The following is a 21,057-nucleotide window of genomic DNA, read 5'->3' as shown; positions in this document are numbered from 1 at the left end:
CGAAAGTGAAAGTGATGATATGAGAGAAGGTATGAGGAGTTTAATTTTGGTATCTTTTAAAAAGAATCTTTTCAAATACTTTACGAATTGCTTAGTTCAATTTGAACAAAAGGTACAAAAACAAGAACATATCATGTTAAATAGCCAGGCAACTATTAGTGCACTAAGCTAAAAGATTATTAGCTCAAAGTTGGTGCTGAATTGCAAATTCTCTGATGGGTCCCAGGAAACGTAAGAATGGTAGGAAAAAAAAACCCTCTTAACGAGTTCAGAAAGAAAGAAACAACAGAATGCATCAAAAGAGGAAGGAAAAAACTTCGAATCTTAACAGGATTTTTAACAAAACTGTACTGAACGGGCATTTGAGGAAGATTTGTATAATCCAACACGGTATATGCATCTTCTGCAAGGAAGCAGAGGAAACACCAACGCTACTAACAAACTGAAGCACTACACTTAGCCACACGGAGAAGTGCTTTGGGTTTTACAACGTAGAAGAAATTCAACCATTGAAACGGATCTTACTGAACAAATATCTTGATTAACTAGTGTAGGTACAGATCGGGGGATATGATAGTTCTCAAAGGGCGTGGTATTTATCTACATATACATCTACATCTAAACTAATGGACGATATGATAAGACTTTTCGAACTGGATTGCCAGGTTTCTGGAAGAGGATATTGTTCGACAAAATGTCCGTAAAAATTAAAGAAACATTAAACAAGAACACTCGTTGGTTAAACATGAGTAAAAACGCAAAATCCCACTTCCAACAAACCAGCAGCTTAATTAAAAACCTTACATAAAAACAAGATCAAGATCTAAATTTCAAATATACATTGAACGGCTTAGCTTTCACGTTTTCTCCGAAAACCTTAACTCGACCCATAAAACATAATCGTTCATATTAAATACAGAACAAAAGAATGGAATTATAGCTTGATATTGCCTTAAAAATCATAAATATAAGATTGTGAAAGATGAAGGGTGATGAATCTACATTTTGGTCCTTTTTGGCCTTCCTCATATCGTGCCTGTCAGACGCGTTTTCCGTTCTGGCATCTCTAGTTGGAATTGGGCTTGTGCCTCGCCCTACTTATGTCCTGACAGACCAAATGAGGATGATGAGAAACGATTTGATTTAAATGTAGAACACCCAGAGCTTAAAAAAGACACAAAATTACATCACTAAAACACAGGTCAACCAGACGGAAAGATAAGAATCAAAAATTTCAAAAAATAAAGGAAACAACAACATTTAAACAAAAATACACACAGAAGAAAACTAATCTAACGACATTTACACATTTAGGAAAAGAGCCAAACCGACTACGTAGACAAACCTATTTAAAAATGTAGAAGTGGACATGCAAAATGCAACTCAAAAACTGACATCAAAGATCAAACCTAACAGAACCACAACGAACCAGCCAGTACAAACAAGTTAATCATTGATCCATATACAGAAATGACGTAAGGTGAATGTATTTGAAAAAGTATAAATTCCAACGGATTGTGAAATGCATCGAGCACTAAAAAAGTTTGTTTACTTTAAACCGACTAACCAAATTAACAACACAACGACACACACACTGCCAATAACGAATAAATTTAAGAATCTCACCCGACTTTTTTGGGAAGCTGTAAAACGTCAAAACTGAGAAATAGCATCCAGAAGATGGGCGTTGTGTCAAAACGTCAAGCAATTCGTCATTTTACACATTGTACGTTTTAAAGACCTGCATTTCGATTTGTTTACGTTGCCCAAGAGAATTTTAAAATCGTCAGCTTCTTGTTTTAATTTATTTATCTACTTCTCTATTTTTGTTTTTAACAAGATCTACTTTTTAGCAATAAAGGAAAAATACCTTGTAACTTTGTGCACTACCCGTGATATAGAGAAAGACTGAGGCAATTAATGTGAATTAGATCACACTTTTAATAGCGATAAGAGAATACAAAGCTGAAATGAGGAGTGTTTGAATTGCGTAACGTAGAAATATCTAGATATTGGCTTTTTATCTTAGCTTACTTTTTTAAACTATACATGTTTCTCTAATTTCATTTTTTTTTCTTTCCTCTACTAACAAAATTAGTATTATGTTTAACCTTTGTCATTCTCTTTACTACTTGACTTATTTTCGACCTAAATCAATTTTATAATATTATTGTCGCCTTATTTCTTTACAAGAGTAATTTATACTTATTGTTTAGACTTTTAACGTTCGTTTGTAGTACGACACAAGTGGCGAGCTTCGTTGATGTATATAGTATCGCAATAACTTTATAACTTATCGAATTTTCAAAAATGCTTATTACAGTAACACTTCTAAACAATACCTACTATACTGCTCGTTGAATCCTTAAACGGACTCGCATTACCCCTTACACTGCCAAAAATTCAACACCCTCGACGTTTAACATAATACGCATACATTAGCAATTAAGTTGACGGTAAAAAGGTGTTACTTCAGCTCATAAAAAGCTGATTAACGGGCAACGACTTAAACTAATCGTAGTTGATAAAAATATTAAGGAGTCAGGCTGATTAGAATTCGTTTAGAAAAGGCGGTTTACACTGGATATGACCACTCGTGAGTATGATCTTTTGTCCCTTTTTTCCTATTTTTGTTTTGTGCCGTGAAAATTTGCCTTCGATCTGTCTTATATAGATTAAATTTCAGTTATCATTAAAATAATGACAAACATATAAAAAAAAAAAAAATGTCCGTATGAGGTTGAAAAATGACTTTGTGGTAATTTTTTACCATCATTGTTCCACCCCCTGTAGACAGAAACTATTTGTTAGGAATATGCATTAATGCTAAAATTTTACAAAACTTGTTAATTTTCAATTTTTACATTTGTTCGATTAGATTTTTTCTTTCTTTCTAATAATTAATACCTGGTTATTAAAACACTTAAATACAAAATTGTTACTTATATTCAGGTTACTGGTTCCAACCTCAGTCAAATCCAGGCCTACATGCAAAGACATACCATATTTTTTTTTTCATTTTGTGTGATCACTAGTGTCTTAAGTCTCCCTTTCCCCCAAAAAAGATCTATTGTGGAATTGACCTTTCTTCATTTCCATACCCCTTAATGTATATTACCTTTGTAGTAGTTGAGCACTTTCAGGGCCCCTCTTTGCTAATTCTCTAGGTGTTAGTGAGTCCTTTCCGAAGAGCAAATGCTTTGCTGTCACGTAGACCTGTAAGTATGTGTACTGTTGTAAAACCGCTTGCTTGCCGTTGATGTAATAAATAAATAAATTTCATAAAATTTTCCAATTTACACATCTTGCAAACGTTTAGTTACATTCTGAATGAAATAACAATACTCCTAGATGTCTTGAATGGCAACGGCATAGGGTTTTATGTTTTTTTCCAATTACCCATCTATACAGGGTGAATTGCTACTCGTGCTACAAACTTCTCCAGTAGATTCTTCACCCTAAAATGAACAAAAAAGTTCATATTGTCCATGGTCCGATTCTCAACCATTTCAGAGTAATTTCGCTTTTTATCGATTTTGAAAGATATCACGTCCTGGCGTCGGAAAATCGTGATATCTTTTAATCTAAACATTTCTCTGAAAATCTAATAGCACCGTTGAAATTCCCGTTAATTTTTCAATAAGAAGATGACGGTGGCAAAATGTTTGGGCTAATTTTTTGTGTTTTATTTCAGCCAGAACTACAAAAAGAGTGGAAAATTGTGTAAATCGGAAAGTGTATAAAGTAATCCAGAGTTTCTAATTTTAGTCTCAGAAGGCAGCAAATTTGAGGAAAACTACCTGATTTAATAACGCTTCCAACGCACTCGTCATTTTCTTATTTAGTGGTTGTGAGACCAAGATGTTGATGACAAAAAGAGAAAAAATGGTGGTTCAAGGATTGCTAATGTTTGAGAGTGACTTGCTACTCGTGCTACAAACTTCACCAGTAGATTCTTGACCCTAAAATGAACAAAAAAGTTCATATTGACCATGGTCCGATTCTCAACCATTTCAGAGTAATTTCGCTTTTTATCGATTTTGAAAGATATCACGTCCTGGCGTCGGAAAATCGTGATATCTTTTAATCTAAACATTTCTCTTAAAATCTATAAGCACCGTTGAAATCCCCGTTAATTTTTCAATAAGAAGATGAAGGTGGCAAAACGTTTGGGTCTTTCTTCCTTGACCTTCTAGCTGTTTGTAAACTTCTTAAGCATTACATACTAAATGGGCATTAAATTAAATTAAAAAATTTCAATGGAATTATGATTTTGATTCTCTCTAAAAATTAACGGGGATTTCAACGGTGCTTATAGATTTTAAGAGAAATGTTTAGATTAAAAGATATCACGATTTTCCGACGCCAGGACGTGATATCTTTCAAAATCGATAAAAAGCGAAATTACTCTGAAATGGTTGAGAATCGGACCATGGACAATATGAACTTTTTTGTTCATTTTAGGGTGAAGAATCTACTGGAGAAGTTTGTAGCACGAGTAGCAATTCACCCTGTATAATAAACTTTTTACATTTTGATGGGTTGATGGATGTCAACACTTTTTAATCCTATACCATTTCATTACTTGGGGATAGTTCAGTAATTCACTAAGATGCCAACTGTGATTTTCAACTAATTTTGTTTTACAAGTTGAAACTCAGTCCGAATGATGCCCAAATGGCCAGAAACCTTAATGAAGTATGCAGCAATGGCAATGTAAGTAAGAGTTACGTTCCGGCTTAAAAATTTCTTGAGAGAGACTTTAGGTTTGAAGACAAAGAAAGTCGTGAAAGGATTTCTTGCCTAGATGAATGTTCTGGAAGCTTTGATCGTAGAAAATCAACTGTACTATGATCTTTGCATGAATCCCCTTCACATGAAGCAACTCGTTTCCTTACGAGTGTAAAAGGAAATGAAAAATCAGAAAAAAAAAAAAAAAAAAAAAAAAAAAAAAAAAAAAAATAAGTGATGTATGACATACGCAACTAACTCCTTGCCATTTACAAAAAAAAAGGCAGATGTCTTCAAACAGCTTGAGAGAGAGTCCTTCCTCGTCCTTTGGTGTCTCAGCTCGCATTCCCAAGCCTGCGGTTAGGGATTAGCTTATCCTTTGAGATAAGCTCCTCGTTTTTGAAAATATTGTTATAAAATTACCCCCCCAAAAAATAAAAGAAAATTGTTATTCTTATACATTCAAATGTTTGAAATATGGCAAGGAGGAGCTTAAAGAAATAATTTAAGACAGTTTACAATAATCAATATATCTCAACAAGTGTTCAAGATGGCTGAAGATCTAGAAGAAATAATGGTTATCAAACTTTCTTTAGAGATGGGCCTTGCCTGCGTAGTTCCAGTCAACGATGGAGTCCTCAGTAGAAATTGTCATGCTGGTACAAATAAAGGCTTTTACGGTAAAGCGAGATGTGCCATGCTTTGATCAAGAAACAGGTAGTCCTTGGAGTAGTATGAGCCACTGTCCAGGAGTGGATGGATCTAAAGAAATGCAGTCCATAAGCGCCAAGTCCTGGAATACAAAGGCTAGGTGTCCAAAAGTCTGGTGCGAAATGTTGAGGAATATAGAGCTGTGTTTTCTCTAATATCTGTTGTGGAAAGCAAATGGACTACAGCTTCTTTCTCTTTTTGCAATAGGAATTGAGTAGGTATTATCACAGTTGATCACATATGTTTATATTGTAATATTAGATTTATAGAATTAGTGAAATTGTTTGTTTTATGGCACTTTTTTTCTTTTTTCTTTCAACCTTCTAAAAAATAAATGTATTCAGATTTAAAAATAAATAAATAAAAATAAGTGATCTATGACATACGCAACTAACTCCTTGCCATTTACAAAAAAAAGGCAGGTGCCTTCAAACAGCTTTTCCTCGTCCTTTGGTGTCTCATCTTGCACTCCCAAGCCTACGGTTGGGGATTAGCTTATCCTTTGAGATAATCCTCGTTCAGTGAAAATATTGTTGTGACTGTTTGAGAACTTGCAGATAACTTTCAGTTAGCAAATTGACTGTCACTGACAAACTTAAAGCAATTGAAAATATTGAAATAGAATTTGTTAAAAATGACGACTCAAAATTCTATTCAGAGGATATAGAAAAGTTGCTATCACGCTTGGAGAAGGATATTGAGAGTGATGGAGGGTATTTTAATAAATAAAAATGTTTAAAATCATTTATTTAAATGTTTTTATTTTATATGTGCATTATTTTCAGGTCAACCCAATAGTTTTAAATAAATTTAAATTTTTAACGTTATATTCAGTTTGACTGTTTCGAATCATTTTTGGTTAGCCTGTCTTCTTCTGTCACTAGCCAAACTTCAGTTTCATCTTCACACTGATCAGTTGGAGAAATTTCATAATAAGATTACATATTTATTATTTTTAAAATAATGGGCTTCTTTTTATTTTCTTTCTTACTTTTATCGTACACTTTTACACATTTTTATCGTACACACATCGTACACAGTTTTTACTAATATATATCTTACAGAGGTTGGTCTTTTAGTTATTTTCTCCGATGAAATAAAAATTGCCTGCAGACTAGTTACCAAAGAAAGAAGTTCGATGTTGACTGAGACCAAAATTTATCTGAGAGAGAAAACTGGTGAGAACAGAAACAACATGATGATCAGAGATGATCAAGCTATAAATGAGACATGCATAAATTGTTGTATAGGAAAAAGTATATATTAAAGATTGTTAAAAATTAGCATTTTATTTTGTTTAATTAAAAATTGAGAAAATATGTTTTTATATATTTAATTTAATTTTTCAGGTCTGATCATTGCCTTGGTGTGCTATGGAGCTTTTGTCCATTTCACATTTTGTTGGTATTTAACGACAAGGTCGGAAAATAACTTTAACTGGATCCGCCCGCTTGCAAGTCACGTATTTATCTATAAAGTAAGGGATACACGTTTAAAAATTGTGAGTGAAAAAATAAATACCCAAAAGTATTACAATAAATTGAAAAGTCATCCGAACAAGAATAAAGACAAAGACAGGCAACAAGTGAAAATACAAATTCAAAGCTACAAATTCAGATGTTCTCACTGGAAAAGAGGATTAACAAGAGATAAAAATGAAAAAGGAAAGATAAATAAACCATATTTAATAAATATCTCCAAATTATCAAAAAATGAAGGAAATAAAAATAGAAACCTAATTAGTTCAAAACTAAATCATGCTAACGACCCAAATTCAAACAATCAAACATTTATAAATGGAATGCCAACTGGGCAGAATGAACAAGGACAAATAAAAGATAAAAATCTGAATGTAACAACATTTAGGTACAGAAATACCAATTATGAAAATTATATTGCAATGATGATTACACAAACAGAATTAAATAAACAAAGAATGTACAAAAAGCACATAACAAATAATGAACTTAAATTTAAATACATGGTGAATATAAACAACAGAGCCAAAAAAATGTATGATTCTAATTCTGCTAGTATTCCTCACAGTCAAAAGAAACGATACAGACACAGTATTAAAAATATATTTTTCACTAATTTAAATTTGAACAAATTTGTCTTTGTGAGTCGAACAATAATTAAAACTTTGATCAGTAGAAATATAACACATAGACATAATTCTGATTGGCATGGAGAGAATTTGATTGCACGAAAGGAATTTAATTCTAATTGCAACATCAAAATGATAATTAAAAACAGTGTAAAATTACAGAAATATAAAATATATTGGAAAAATAAAAAATCTAAAAAGAGTCAAAGTTCAGACTTGGCTAAGAAGAATAAGACAGGACATGATCAAAAAATGAGAAACAAAAAAAAATTCAATACCATAAAAATATTTTTTGAATATTTTATTATTGAAAAACCAAACAACTATTTAAGAAATATCAAGAAAGAAATGGAGGTAAGATCAAAAATGAAAAGAAGTATGAATTTTGGAGATTATATAAACATAAGCAAACTGAATAAAATGAAAACAGCTACAAATAATTGGAAGAAAAGAAGTAGAAAAAAACAGAAAAAAATTCAACTAACAATTGATACTAGAAGAAGCAAAGAAACTAAAAACCATACCAAAAATATTAACACTAAAACACAATCAACTTCTGGCGTGAAGAAAGACCACTACATAAGAACAAAACGAGCAGTTAACTTTTCTAGCATGAATCAACCAAGTGGGACAACAAAATTGAAAAAAGAATCCACAAATACACCGAACGTTAAAATGAGGATGAATAAGAAAACATTACACAATAATCGCAAAAGGTCAACAGAAAATAATATTAAAAAAATTAATGCACCAACAAAAAAATTACCGAACAGAAACAGCACACAAAATAAGATCAAAGACAAAAATAAAAACAATAGAGTGCAAAGTAAATTAAAAGGTAAGTCACCGAGGAAAAAAGTACAAAAAGATCTTTATCAACCTGCAAACAAAGGAAGAAGTAATAACGCAAAGAAGAAGCAGAAAGACCTAGCCTTAAAAAATGTTTCTAAACCAAATAAAATAATAAAAAGAAGGAACAATAAGAATACAAAATCAGGAATTCGATCGCAAAACATAAACAAAAAACGACATAGAAATGAAGGAAGAAATAAAAGTAAAGTCCTACAAAATTATCCTCATAAATCTACAAATAAACCAAGAAGAAATAATACTAAAAAGACAAGGCAAAATATGGTTTTAAAAAATAATAATAAACCAAATAACACAAGAAACAGAAACAGCAAAAGTAGAAGAAATGGAGAACAGAATAAAAGTAAACCAAAAGAGAAAAACAACGTAAAAAAATCAAAAGCTAATTCTTCAAGGAGAAATATACATAAACATCCCAAATCTACAAACAAATCAAGAAGGAATAATTCAAAGAAGAAACAGAAAAAAGTGCAAAAACCAAATAGAAGGAATAACAATAAGAAAGCAAAATCAACAAATAGATCACCAAACAGAAACATCATAAGTAAAGGAAAAGGAGGAGGCAATAAAAGTAAAGACAATGAAAAAAATAATGGTATACAAAAATCAAAAGTTAATTCTTCAAGGAGAAATATACAAAAAGGTCCCAAATCGACAAACAAATCAAGAAGGAATAATTCAAGAACTAAGAAGAAAAAAGTGCAGAAACCTAACAGAAGGAATAACAATAAGAAAGCAAAATCAACAAATATACCAAGAAATAGAAACAGTACAAGAAATGGAAATAGAAAACAAAATAGAAATGGAAATAGAAGTCAACAGGGTAACAGTCTACAAAAATCAAAAGGTAATTCTTCAAGGAGAAATATACATAAACATCCCAAATCTACAAACAAATCAAGAAGGAATAATTCAAGGAAGAAACAGAAAAAAATGCAGAAACCAAATAGAAGGAATAACAATAAGAAAGCAAAATCAACAAATAGATCACCGAACAGAAACATCATAAGTAAAGGAAAAGGAGGAGGCAATAAAAGTAAAGACAATGAAATAAATAATGGTATACAAAAATCAAAAGTTAATTCTTCAAGGAGAAATATACAAAAAGGTCCCAAATCGACAAACAAATCAAGAAGGAATAATTCAAGAAAGAAGAAGAAAAAAGTTCAGAAACCAAACAGGAGGAATAACAATAAGAAAGCAAATTCAACAAATACATCAAAAAACAGGACAAGAAATGAAAATAAAAAACAAAAACGTCCAGGTAAATTGAAAAACAACAGGTATAATAAATCAACTAATAAACCTAAATACAGAAACAGAACAAGAGGAAATGCTGGAGGACAAAAAAGAAAAGTAACCACTAAAAACAATGGGGTACAAAAGAAATCAAGTGGTTACTCTAAAAGCAAAAACAGACAAAACCATCTAAACAAGCACCAAAAAAATGTGGTTTTAAAAAATGACACAAAACCAAGTAAAACAAAAAACAGGAAGAATAAGGACAACAAATCAACAAATAGATCGCAAAATAGAAACAGCAAAAATACAAATGTAGGAAGAAATAAAAGTAATGCCAAAGCAAAAAACAATTGGGCACAAAAGAATTCAAGAAGTAATTCTTCAAGAAAAAATAAACAAAAACGTCCAAAGAAGAAACAGAAAAATGTGGTTTTAAAAAATGATGCAAAACCAAATAAATCGACAAGCCGGAAGGGTAAGTATAGCAAATCAACAAATAATACCAGCAGAACAAGTACAAATAGGGGAAGAAATAAAAATACTACAAAAGCAAAAAACGACGGGGCACAAATGAAATCAAAAGGTAAATCTTCAAACAAAAAGAAACAAAAACGTCCAAGTAAATTTAAAAATAAACCCCGAAGGAAACAATCAAAAAATGAAAGCAAACATAGCAAAACAGAAAACAATAAGAATAAGAAATCAACAAATAAACCCAAAAACAGATATAGTGCAACTAGAAGTGGAAGAAGAAATAGAAGTAAAACAAACAAGAAAAACAATGTGCCACCAAAGAAATCCAAAGGAAATTCATCAAGCAAAAATAAACAAAAACGTCCAAAGATGGAACAGAAAAATGCAGTTTTAAAAAATGACACAAAACAAAATAAATCAACAAGGAGTAAGGATAAGAATAACAAATCAATAAATAGATCACAAAATAGAAATAGCACAAAAAATACCAATAGGAGAAGAAATAAAAGTAAAGCAACAGCAAAAAGCAAAGGGGAACAAAAGAAATCAAAAGGTGATTCCTCAAGCAAAAACATACAAAAACATCCAGGTAAATCTAAAAATAAACCCAGAAGGAAACAACCAAAAAATGAAAGCAAACAACGTAAAACAGATAACAATAATAATAAAAAATCAACAAATAAGCCCAAAACCAGATATAGTGTAACTAGAAGTGGAAGAAGAAACAGAAATAAAACGAACAAGATAAACAATGGGCCACCAAAAAAATCTAAAATGAATTTATCAAACAAAAATAAACAAAAACACCCAGAGAAAAAACAGGAAAATGTAGTCTTAAAAAATGAGACAAAATCAAATAAATCAACAAGCAGGAAGGATAAAAATAAAAAATCAACAAATAAATCAAAAAACAGAAACAGTGCAACTATAAATGCAGGAAGAAATAAAAGTAACAATAACAATAAAAATAATAATAGAAATTCAACAAATAGATCACAAAATAGAAACAATACAACAAGTAAAGGTGGAGGAAGAAATGGAACTAAAGCAAATGGAAAAAATAGTGGGCGACGAAATAAATCAAGAGATGATTCTTCAAGCAAAAACATACAAAAACGCCCACATAAACCTAAAAATAAGCCCACAAGGAAACAAGCAAAAAATGAAAGCAAACAACGTAAAACAGATAACAATTGCAATAAAAAATCAACAAATAAACCCCAAAACAGAAATAGTGCAACTAGAAGAGGAAGAAGAAATAAAAGTAAAATGAACAAGAAAAACCAAGGGCCACCAAAGATATCTAAAGGTAATTCATCAAGCAAAAATAAACAAAAACGTCCAAAGAAAAAACAGGAAAATGTAGTTTTAAAAAATAATACAAAACCAAATAAATCAACAAGCAGGAAGGATAAAAAAAATAAATTGATGAATAGATCGCAGAATAAAAACAATACAACAAGTCAACGTGGAGAAAGAAATAACAGTAAAGTAACTGCACAGAACAGTTGGGGACAAAAGAAATCAAAAAGCAATTCGTCAAGCAAAGATGTACAAAAACGTGCAAGTACATCTAAAAATAAAAACTCAACAAACAAACCTAAAAACAGAAACAGTACTACTAGAAATGGAGGAAGAAATAAAAGTAACAAGAACAAGAAAAACAATAGGCCACCGAAGAAATCTGACAGTAATCCTCCAAGTAAAAATAGACAAACACGTCCAAAGAAGAAACAGGAAAATGTGGTTTTAAAAAATGATACCAAACAAAATAAATCAACAAGCAGAAAGAATAATAATAGAAAATCAACAAATAGATCTCAAAATAGAAACAATACAACAAGTAAAGGTGGAGGAAGAAATGGAAGTAAGGCAACTGGAAAAAACACTGCGGGACAAAATAAACCAAGGGGTAATTCTTCAAGCAAAAATAGACAAACCCGTCCAAAGAAGAAACAGGAAAATGAGGTTTTAAAAAATGATACCAAACGAAATAAATCAACAAGCAGGAAAGGCAATAATAGAAATTCAACAAATAGGTCTCAAAACAGAAATAATACAACAAGTAAAGGTGGAGGAAGAAATGAAAGTAAAGCAAATGGAAAAAACACTGCGGGACAAAATAAATCAACAAGCAGGAAGGGTAATAATAGAAATTCAACAAATAGATCTCAAAACAGAAATAGTGCAACAAGTAAAGGTGGAGGAAGAAATGGAAGTAATGCAAATGGAAAAAACACTGCGGGACAAAATAAATCAACAAGCAGGAAAGGTAATAATACAAATTCAACAAATAGATCTCAAAACAGAAATAATACAACAAGTAAAGGTGGAGGAAGAAATGGAAGTAATGCAAATGGAAAAAACACTGCGGGACAAAATAAATCAACAAGCAGGAAGGGTAATAATAGAAATGCAACAAATAGATCTCAAAACAGAAATAATACAACAAGTAAAGGTGGAGGAAGAAATGGAAGTAAAGCAAATGGAAAAAACACTGCGGGACAAAATAAATCAACTAGCAGGAAGGGTAATAATAGAAATTCAACAAATAGATCTCAAAACAGAAATAATACAACAAGTAAAGGTGGAGGAAGAAATGGAAGTAATGCAAATGGAAAAAACACTGCGGGACAAAATAAATCAACAAGCAGGAAGGGTAATAATAGAGGGTAATAATAGAAATTCAACAAATAGATCTCAAAACAGAAATAATACAACAAGTAAAGGTGGAGGAAGAAATGAAAGTAAAGCAAATGGAAAAAACACTGCGGGACAAAATAAATCAACAAGCAGGAAAGGTAATAATAGAAATTCAACAAATAGGTCTCAAAACAGAAATAATACAACAAGTAAAGGTGGAGGAAGAAATGAAAGTAAAGCAAATGGAAAAAACACTGCGGGACAAAATAAATCAATAGGTAATTCTTCAAACCCAAACATACAACAACGTCCAGGTCAATCTAAAAATATACTAAGAAAAAATAATTCAAAAAATGAAAGCAAACGACGTAAAACAGAAGATAATAAGGAAAAGACATCAACAAATAAACCCAAAAACAACAATGGTACGAGTAGAAGTGGAGGAGGAAATAAAAGTAAATGGAAGAAGGAAAACAACAGGGTACAAAAGAAATCAAAAAATAATTCTTTAAGCAATAACAAACAAAACCATCTTGCTAAATCTACTAACAAACCCAAAAGAAATAATGAAAAAAACCTAAGCCAACAAAATAGAACAACAAACAGAAAGGATAACAGTCAAAATAAACAATCAACAAGAGAATCACAAAATAGAAACAGTAAAGCAAAACAGAAAAACAATAAAGGATCCCCAAGCAAACATAATTCCAAATTTCTTAATTGTAACAATAATGAGCAAAGCAAGACTGCAAATTTGAGTAATAAAACATTTAAATCTCCCTTGCATCCATTTGCTATTGCTTCCAGTTCTGTTGTTGGAATTCCCAAAAGCTCAGGATGTGCTGGTGCTGGTAAAAATTATGTCCACACCAGTTTGAGTGGTGCTACAGCTTTGGCAGGATAACCATCTTAAATCAACTAATACTCTTCAGAAATTTATGCATGGAATTAATTTTTTAAACGCATGAGTATAAATTTAAAAAATTTAATAAATATTGTACATATAGTTGTAATAAAAATTTCATTGATATTTTTTAAGTTGAAATTATTTATATAATACATAAATACATATAGTATATAAATACAAGATAAGTCAAATAACTAATGCCTGAAACAAGAAGGCTAAATGGCACTTCAGTTTGGGAAAAATAATGTCAACAAGTAGGATGCATGTAGTATTTAAATCTACATGATGCAATATAGATTTTTATTTGGTTGACATTTATTATTTACAACATAAGGACAATTTTTCTTTAACATTTTTATATTTACATATAGATTTTTTTCCAACTGAATTAAGTAGTTTACATTCAAACAACTAACAACTTCAATTGGTTTTAGCCAAAGTTTTCAAAGTGGTGAATGAAGTATGGTAGCTTTCTTCCTTTATTAACCTCTTCGCATGCTGACATTATGCTCTTAGTGAGCGGTCTTGGTCCACAGCTGAATACACCTATTTTACTTACCTGAAATAAGACAGTTTTTAATTATTCGTTCCTTTAAATAGATAATGTTTTATTATTTAAAAATAATTTTATAATTTACATAGCTGTGTTTTTTCTGTACAAATTTGAGGAACGAAGACATATCTGGCCTTCCAAAGTGGTTTATTGCTTTCAAACCAGTAAACATACTAGTTTTAGACAAGCGTTGGAAGTGGTTTTCACAAATATACTGAAAAATAAAGTTATATATTTTTTTTCCAAATTTAAACATTTTAATTCGCAATAACTCACCAGCATTGTTGTTCTAAGATCAAACTTGTGGAAAAATTGAGTAATAAATATATGTATTTCTAAAACGTTTGTTACGTCCTTCTTTTCAACGTCTCTAAGAACTTCGATGAACCATTCAAAATGCCTGTGTGAAGGGCAAATCCATAGAAAGTACACCTATAAAGTTATATGCATTGATTACATAAACTCCATATTTAAAACATTATGTACAGAAATATTTATCGTCAGTACCACACATAAAAAATGTCTTTTAACAGTTGTAATGTCCTTGATTATCCTGATTTACTTATTATATGATTTTAACATGTATACAAACAGAATTATCAGAAACTGGGCTTTTTTTTATCAACAAAATTTCAGAGTACAGTATTGCACTGCTGGTTTTAGTAAGATGGTGAGATGGACAATAAAATTACTAACCTTCTTACAAGCAACACCACTGTATCTATTAGTAGAAGTCCCAAATACGAGATCGTTTAGGATTGATGCATAAGGTGTAACTCCAATACCACCACCAACCATAACCGCCACTTCAAATTTATACCAGTCCTGGTTTCCTCCTCCAAAAGGGCCTTCAAGTCTTATCTGGAACATATATCGAATTCACTCCCATGGAAGATTATTTAATGGCTTTAACGGCTTACCTTTGGCTGATCAAGTTCTGTGTTGAAGTTGCAAGGATCAAAATAATTACGCAGCTTCCACGTCCATGGCCCTTGGGCCTTGATGTGCGCAGAGAGGAAATTTTCATGCGGGGCAGAAGTAAGCGTAAACGAGTGGAATTCTTCACTTCTGAATGATGTGCATGAAAGTCTGACCCACTGTCCAGAAAGATATTTGAAGTTGGGAGGACGGTAAAATTTAATTTTGATAACATCTGACGGCAATAGTTCAGTTTCGAGGACATCCAAGGCCATATACTTTGTTCTTACACTTACTACCTAAAATTGTAACAAAAATATTCAGGTTGTAACTTTACCATGGAAAATATTAGAAAAACTTGTCATCATCGGTGTCTACTATTTATTAAATACAAAATTTAAAACCTAGAGTTTGTTTTAATCAGACTATTGTTTAAAAATATCAAGATATCATTTCTCAAGCTTTAAAAAAATTACATTATTTCTAATGGCATAAAATGTTTACCTTATCCAATGTGTAGACAATGCCTGGACCGATAAAAAATAGCCAAAATCTTGGAGGTCCAGTCAGTCTAGCAAGACCATGAATTAAACAAAGCAAATACAATACAACATAGAGACTGTGTGCCGACCAAAAAAATTTGTATGCTTTCTTTCTAATAGTCGGATGAGCAAATACAAATATAATTGTCATCACTATGAACAGTAGAACGCCAGTAATTCCTGGGAAATCAATTTACAATATTTAATTTAAATTCTCTATAAAGTAGTTAACAAAAATGAAGATTAATGTACCAGTTACTGTTTGGAAAAGCCAGAATGTTATCCCTGGCTTGTAATCTGAAGAAAAGTGGACTTCACTTGTGAGGCAGTGTATGTGTTCGACTGGTTGGGTTGAAACGTGGTAGAAGTTAACGATGTGACCGACAGTGTGGAGCAAAGAGAAAAAAAGGGCTGTGCAAGCTGCAATTTTGTGGAAGACTATGTGTGCATCAAGAGGTATGTACTGCTGTATCGGAAACTCTTTTAATTTTGTAAGCAGATTTCTGGACATTGTTAGCAAAACTAGCGAATAACAGAATGACAGAGATGCCGCAGAACCCCTTGTTATTGCTATGCCAACGCCCATTATGTGCCTGAGGTCGGTGTGTTCCGCCAGAAATGAATAGTCTAAAAACATACATTCGAAAGTCTCGCTTTGAAGAAAAATTTCAAATAATACAAACAAGAAACTTACGTATAAATCTTTCAACAAATAATGCAATTGTTACCACATAGAAAAGGAATAAATAAAAAATGTTCTGTCGATTTTCTTCTAAGAATGTAACTATGCAATCATAACTCTTTGTAATCCATGGTTTATCGTCATCAATTATTGGTTCAATTTGAAAACTTGTCATTCTTGCGACATTTGTCGAAGTGTCCAGGAAGTTTTGCTTCGCTCCTTTACAATCCAAGCCAATAGCCACAAAATCGCCTTTGTATTCTTTCATCATAAGCTTGAAATCTGCATATGTTAAAAAGTCCTTCTGCTCCAGTCCAGCATTCTATAAAACAAAATTACTATTTGAAAGAATTAATTAAATATTTAATATCAAAGTGATACAAAAATTAATGTAAAGACAATTTTTAAACCAAATATTTGAAAATGACAAAAATGTTTTGTCAGTTATACACTGATACATTGATAAATTTGATTATTTATAATATTATGACTTTAATATTTTGATCAATGATTAAATTAATTGTATTTACAAGTAATAAAACTTCAGTTTTTAAATTTTATTAATTTTTCCAGGCTTACTTGAAACATTCCGTCTATTAGTTCTGTCACGTGTTGATCCGATAGGCTTGTAGTCCTTGCAATTTCTACAAGTGACCTTAACATTTCTGAAAATTCCCCTTTGTCGATAACACCGTTTTTATCGTTGTCGCACATGTCAAATATTATTCGCAGTTTGTCTTCAGTCTTTCCTCGTGAAAACAGAACCACTGTATCTAAAAATTCTTGGAATGATATTCTGCCGTCTCCGTCTTTGTCAACTATGTTGAACATCATCCTAACAAAAATATCATCAGGCTTCATTCCAAGGGCAGATGCAAATTCAGCCCTGGAAAGCGATGTACGCATTACGACATCACCGTCTGCGTGGTCTGACCCCCTCCGCCTTTCACCGGGTTTAAGTCCAAAAGTAAGAGCGTAAGCTTCTCTGAAGAAGTGCTCTAGGCGTCTCTGCCTTCTCTCCTTTGTTTCTGCTTTAGAAAGCATTGCTTCTCTGCCAGACTGGATAAAACACAATACAGAACAGTAAAATTAGAATTTTTTTTACAACTTAAATAACGTACTTGTATTATGACTAGATGTTTCTTTTGAGATGTTAAGAATGAATCTAATTTGTTTATAAATTTCCTTCTTGCTGATAAAGAGTCAAATTCAAGCACTAGATCATGATCTCTGGGCACCCTCACTAACACCATCGGTCGTTTTTTCTTTCCTCTTTCTGGAGACTGTAATAAAATGTTTGTATTGTACTGACAAACACATAATATTGTAAACTAATTGCTTACCACTGATTCTTCTACTGTGACTGTATCTGTATTTTTAAAATTTACGGTGCGTAATTTTTCACCTTTTCGGTCAACCGTATGCAAATATGCCTCTGGGCCAAACCTTACTTTAACGCATCGTCTATGATTAGCATGAAGCCATTCTCTACAAAAAAGCGAGCTATTTAAACGAACAGAATTTGTAACAATATCTTGATATTCAAAGATAATTCTTTTTAAAATAAATCTATGAGAGAATTCAATCTGAGAAATAAATCTAAAAATGAGTTACCTAACTGCCATTTTGTCAACGGTAGCACTCGATGATTTATTCCCAGATTTCATTTCTTCCTGTCTCATCCTCAATTGTCTTCTTCGTCGATTTTGAAGTTTAACAACGCCATAACCCGCTCCGGCAGTTATTAATGGCACAAAGCCCAGGAATACACAGGCGTAGACATAAGCCAGTTCACTTCCCTAAATTTTTTTATAATCAATAGTTATCAAACATCAAATATAATATTTTAGAATGTATTTCCTTGTGATAATAAAACAACTCAACAGGGAATATAATAGATTTATTATTAAGGAATTAAAGTGGTGGAGTGTGGTGAGCCTGTAGTTTGGTTGTTTCCAACATTCTTGGAATTGGACAAGATTCTGAAATGCACCTAAATGTCCAAATCATCAAGGGTAGGCAGACCAAGATGATTTGAAATGATCAGACAACAGGAATCAATTTGTTTACACAGAAAAAAATTAAAAGTTCATTATGATGAGAATTAATAGTCTAAATCCTTATTCAAAGTTGTTAAAATACCTCAAAATAATCATATCCTTTAAGGTACGAACATGGCTCAAGCATGGAAGCATTAAGCATAGCTGGTTGTGGACATGGATCACCTTCTGACCAAAAGAAAACATCCTTTTGTAAAGTAGCCGGATCTATGTCGGTTGCATTGACGATAACATCCCACAAAGTGACTTTTTTTATTTCTTCTATTTCTTTTTCAGTGAAAATTCCACTTTCTTTATTTTCAAACCAGAATCTATCTGAATCCCTCAATCTAACAAATTGGTCCATGATAATTGCTGAGAAGAGTTCACCAGGCCCATCTTTACTTTCTAACATTCCACCAATGTATAAATCAATGTTGTCAATCGAACCGCCATAAGCTGAAGATAGTTTCTCCTCTAGAGTTGGATCTGCAGCGAACAGTTCGGGATTTATATCCACCCATTTTTCATGTTTTGGCAAATTGAAAAAAGACCGGACCTAAAAATTAAAAAAACATGAATATTTCATGATTCGTTTCTTTATGTTACAATTGACCTAATCTTACAGTATTATAATCAGGGAGGCCATTGTCTCTCCCTCTCATTATATTTAATGCACCAAGATCTCGCCTTGAGAATTCATTTGGGCCAAAAAGTCTATCTCTCACATCAGAGCATAACGTTGTATCTTCTTTCTCTGCAAGCTGAGAAGCCATTCCAAGAAGAACTTCCTCCAGACTGGTTTCTCCCAAAACATCCTTCAAATTGAGAAAAAAAATTAATACCAAATTTGATATACGATTTCTAGTTGGGCTTTTGAAAACTTACACTCGAATCCCACCAATGCGAGCAGAGTCGCAAAGCCGGATTACCCATCGCGGTCTCTCTAAAATTACACTTCCCATCCCTTCTATATATCCCAGGAGGTATTAGCGTGTGCCCAAATCTAAACGCTGCTGACTGAAAAACATGAGATACACCCGGATGAGTATCCAACTTGTACCCTGAATATTTTGGTAACTCTTGGCCTGTAAACGCTGGCAAGTACTCATATGCTATGATGTTCTGAAATAGAAATAAATTAACGTGTACATAAAAACAAAACATGCTCAATTTAAAAGGAGTAAATACCTGAAGATGAGCAATAAGGAGACGTCGGGCCCGGTGAAAGACTTCTTCATCTGGCCATTCCGGATATTCTTTTTGGACCAATTGTGCTAGTTTATTATGCCATCTAAACCACAGAATTGAAAATGAAAGTAAGGCTGGATTTTGATTACTTCTAGGATCACCCAATACTAAAAAGACAATATGTAGTTACAAATATGTATGAATTAATAACTGAAATAGTTAAATTCTAAATTATTTGATCAAACAAATGCCTGTGATTATAATGCTAACTCTCCTGCTCTTAGCTATAAATTTTGCCAATTTGTTAAAATCAATAAATAAATGATATAATACAGTATAGATTATTGTTTCAATAATAAAAAAAAAAAAAAAAAAAATGTTTTCAGGTACTGCCCATTAGGTATTTCAAAACTGTTTATATGCAGGCCCTTCAAAAATAACAAACTCCCAGACACAAGTTCATAATTTACATAATAATAATAATATACTTTTATTGCCAAAAAAGAATAGTTATAAATATTAAATAATATATAATTTAAAGTAAATTTATGGCATGGAAGTCTGCCGGAGGTTGATTTACATTTGACTTAAATTTTTGGTCGGAGACTGGAAAATTTTTGTCGGAGCTGCATTATTGACGATGAGAACAATATCATCAGTGTACATTAGAATGTTAATCAATGTATGGCCGATTCTGACACCAGAATCTAAAGCAGCTGGCAGGTCATCTAAAAATAATGAGAACAGAAGTGAACCTAGCATACACCTTTGCCTTACCCCCGAGTTCACATAAAACCACTCTGAAATACCTTCTTTTCCATGTACTGCAGACTGAGAACCTGAATATAAAATTTATGAATTTGGTTGAGACCCCAATATTAAAAAGTTTTAAAACAAGCGCTTTTCTGTTTACTCGGTCAAACGCAGCCCGAAAATCTACAAAGAAACAATATGCCTTCTTACCTCTTTCAAGGAAACGGAGTTTAATAATATTTATCAACACAAAGAGATTGTCAACAGTACAATAGGTTCATCTAAAACCTGTTTAAAATTCAGACAATAAATGATTATTAGATATTTAAGTTTCAAGACGCAGCAGTAATAGACCAGAAAATATCTTAGTGATTGCATCTATGCAAGAGATACCCCTATAGTTGGCAACCTCGTTGATATCTCCGTGCTTGAAGAGAGGAAAAATAACTGACGGGCTGAAAGAAGCAGGGGTTTCTTTAAAAATATTGGGTGCAAATTTGTAGAACTCATAACTTACCCTGTTGTAACCAGGAGTTTTTCCATTCTTTAAACCGGAAATTACTGCCGTCAACTCATCCTGAGTAAAAGGTGCATCTAAATATCGATCCTGAATAAATGATTCTGCGTACAAAGTTGATACTACATTAATTTCAGGGTTGAGCAGAATATTAAAGTGGTACACCCACTGATCCAT

The 21,057-nt window shown here is 32.1% G+C and overlaps 4 protein-coding genes across 5 annotated transcripts in view; 2 read left to right on the top strand and 2 right to left on the bottom strand.

Moving 5' to 3' along the window:
- LOC106669286 (excitatory amino acid transporter 3) overlaps window positions 1-1,951 on the bottom strand; it is a 59,169-nt gene extending 57,218 nt beyond the window's left edge. The window contains exon 1 of the mRNA XM_014398634.2: window positions 1,871-1,951. The gene's annotated coding sequence lies outside the window, so the exon portion shown is untranslated. The remainder of the gene's footprint in view (window positions 1-1,870) is intronic.
- Window positions 1,952-6,023: 4,072 nt separating this feature from the next.
- On the top strand, window positions 6,024-10,529 carry LOC112126992 (GATA zinc finger domain-containing protein 14-like). The gene is made up of 3 exons (XM_024227151.1): window positions 6,024-6,155; window positions 6,792-10,244; window positions 10,387-10,529. Exons 1-3 carry the CDS (start codon window positions 6,149-6,151, stop codon window positions 10,527-10,529), a joined length of 3,603 nt encoding a protein of 1,200 aa, XP_024082919.1. The 5' UTR covers window positions 6,024-6,148.
- A 575-nt stretch (window positions 10,530-11,104) lies between these two features.
- On the top strand, window positions 11,105-13,736 carry LOC106669279 (GATA zinc finger domain-containing protein 14-like). Of its 2 annotated transcripts, none has more exons than XM_024227156.1 (2): window positions 11,105-12,432; window positions 12,833-13,736. In XM_024227156.1, exons 1-2 carry the CDS (start codon window positions 11,405-11,407, stop codon window positions 13,680-13,682), a joined length of 1,878 nt encoding a protein of 625 aa, XP_024082924.1. In that variant the 5' UTR covers window positions 11,105-11,404; the 3' UTR covers window positions 13,683-13,736. The 2 variants fall into 2 exon arrangements, with proteins under 2 accessions (XP_024082924.1, XP_014254107.2); XM_014398621.2 differs by having other exon boundaries at window positions 11,105-12,794; window positions 12,937-13,736.
- Window positions 13,737-13,816: 80 nt separating this feature from the next.
- The window catches only part of LOC106669322 (dual oxidase), a 31,638-nt gene continuing 24,397 nt past the window's right edge, over window positions 13,817-21,057 (bottom strand). The window contains exons 6-21 of the mRNA XM_014398728.2: window positions 19,611-19,777; window positions 19,308-19,544; window positions 19,046-19,237; window positions 18,523-18,978; window positions 17,995-18,179; window positions 17,724-17,868; window positions 17,502-17,663; window positions 16,960-17,439; window positions 16,393-16,702; window positions 15,951-16,325; window positions 15,661-15,878; window positions 15,159-15,455; window positions 14,935-15,099; window positions 14,515-14,670; window positions 14,324-14,452; window positions 13,817-14,244 (exon numbers count right to left, since the gene is read on the bottom strand). Coding sequence (XP_014254214.1) covers window positions 14,116-14,244; window positions 14,324-14,452; window positions 14,515-14,670; window positions 14,935-15,099; window positions 15,159-15,455; window positions 15,661-15,878; window positions 15,951-16,325; window positions 16,393-16,702; window positions 16,960-17,439; window positions 17,502-17,663; window positions 17,724-17,868; window positions 17,995-18,179; window positions 18,523-18,978; window positions 19,046-19,237; window positions 19,308-19,544; window positions 19,611-19,777 — 3,803 coding nt within the window. The 3' untranslated portion in view covers window positions 13,817-14,115. The remainder of the gene's footprint in view (window positions 14,245-14,323; window positions 14,453-14,514; window positions 14,671-14,934; window positions 15,100-15,158; window positions 15,456-15,660; window positions 15,879-15,950; window positions 16,326-16,392; window positions 16,703-16,959; window positions 17,440-17,501; window positions 17,664-17,723; window positions 17,869-17,994; window positions 18,180-18,522; window positions 18,979-19,045; window positions 19,238-19,307; window positions 19,545-19,610; window positions 19,778-21,057) is intronic.

The sequence above is a fragment of the Cimex lectularius genome, unplaced genomic scaffold, assembly GCF_000648675.2.
Source record: "Cimex lectularius strain Harlan isolate CLEC.00 unplaced genomic scaffold, Clec_2.1 scaffold35, whole genome shotgun sequence".
Lineage (NCBI taxonomy): Eukaryota > Metazoa > Arthropoda > Insecta > Hemiptera > Cimicidae > Cimex > Cimex lectularius.
This window is presented reverse-complemented; position numbering and strand designations above follow the sequence as displayed.

What these genes read in the sequence shown, in the direction of transcription:
- LOC106669279 (XM_014398621.2), top strand. Translation starts at nt 11,405, where the DNA reads ATGAACAAGAAAAACCAAGGGCCACCAAAGATATCTAAAGGTAATTCA. An exon ending in TAAATCAACAAGCAGGAAGG is followed by an intron (nt 12,795 to 12,936) that starts GTAATAATAGAG and finishes CAAGCAGGAAAG; the next exon opens with GTAATAATAGAAATTCAACA.
- LOC112126992 (XM_024227151.1), top strand. An exon ending in GGCACAAATGAAATCAAAAG is followed by an intron (nt 10,245 to 10,386) that starts GTAAATCTTCAA and finishes ACCCAAAAACAG; the next exon opens with ATATAGTGCAACTAGAAGTG.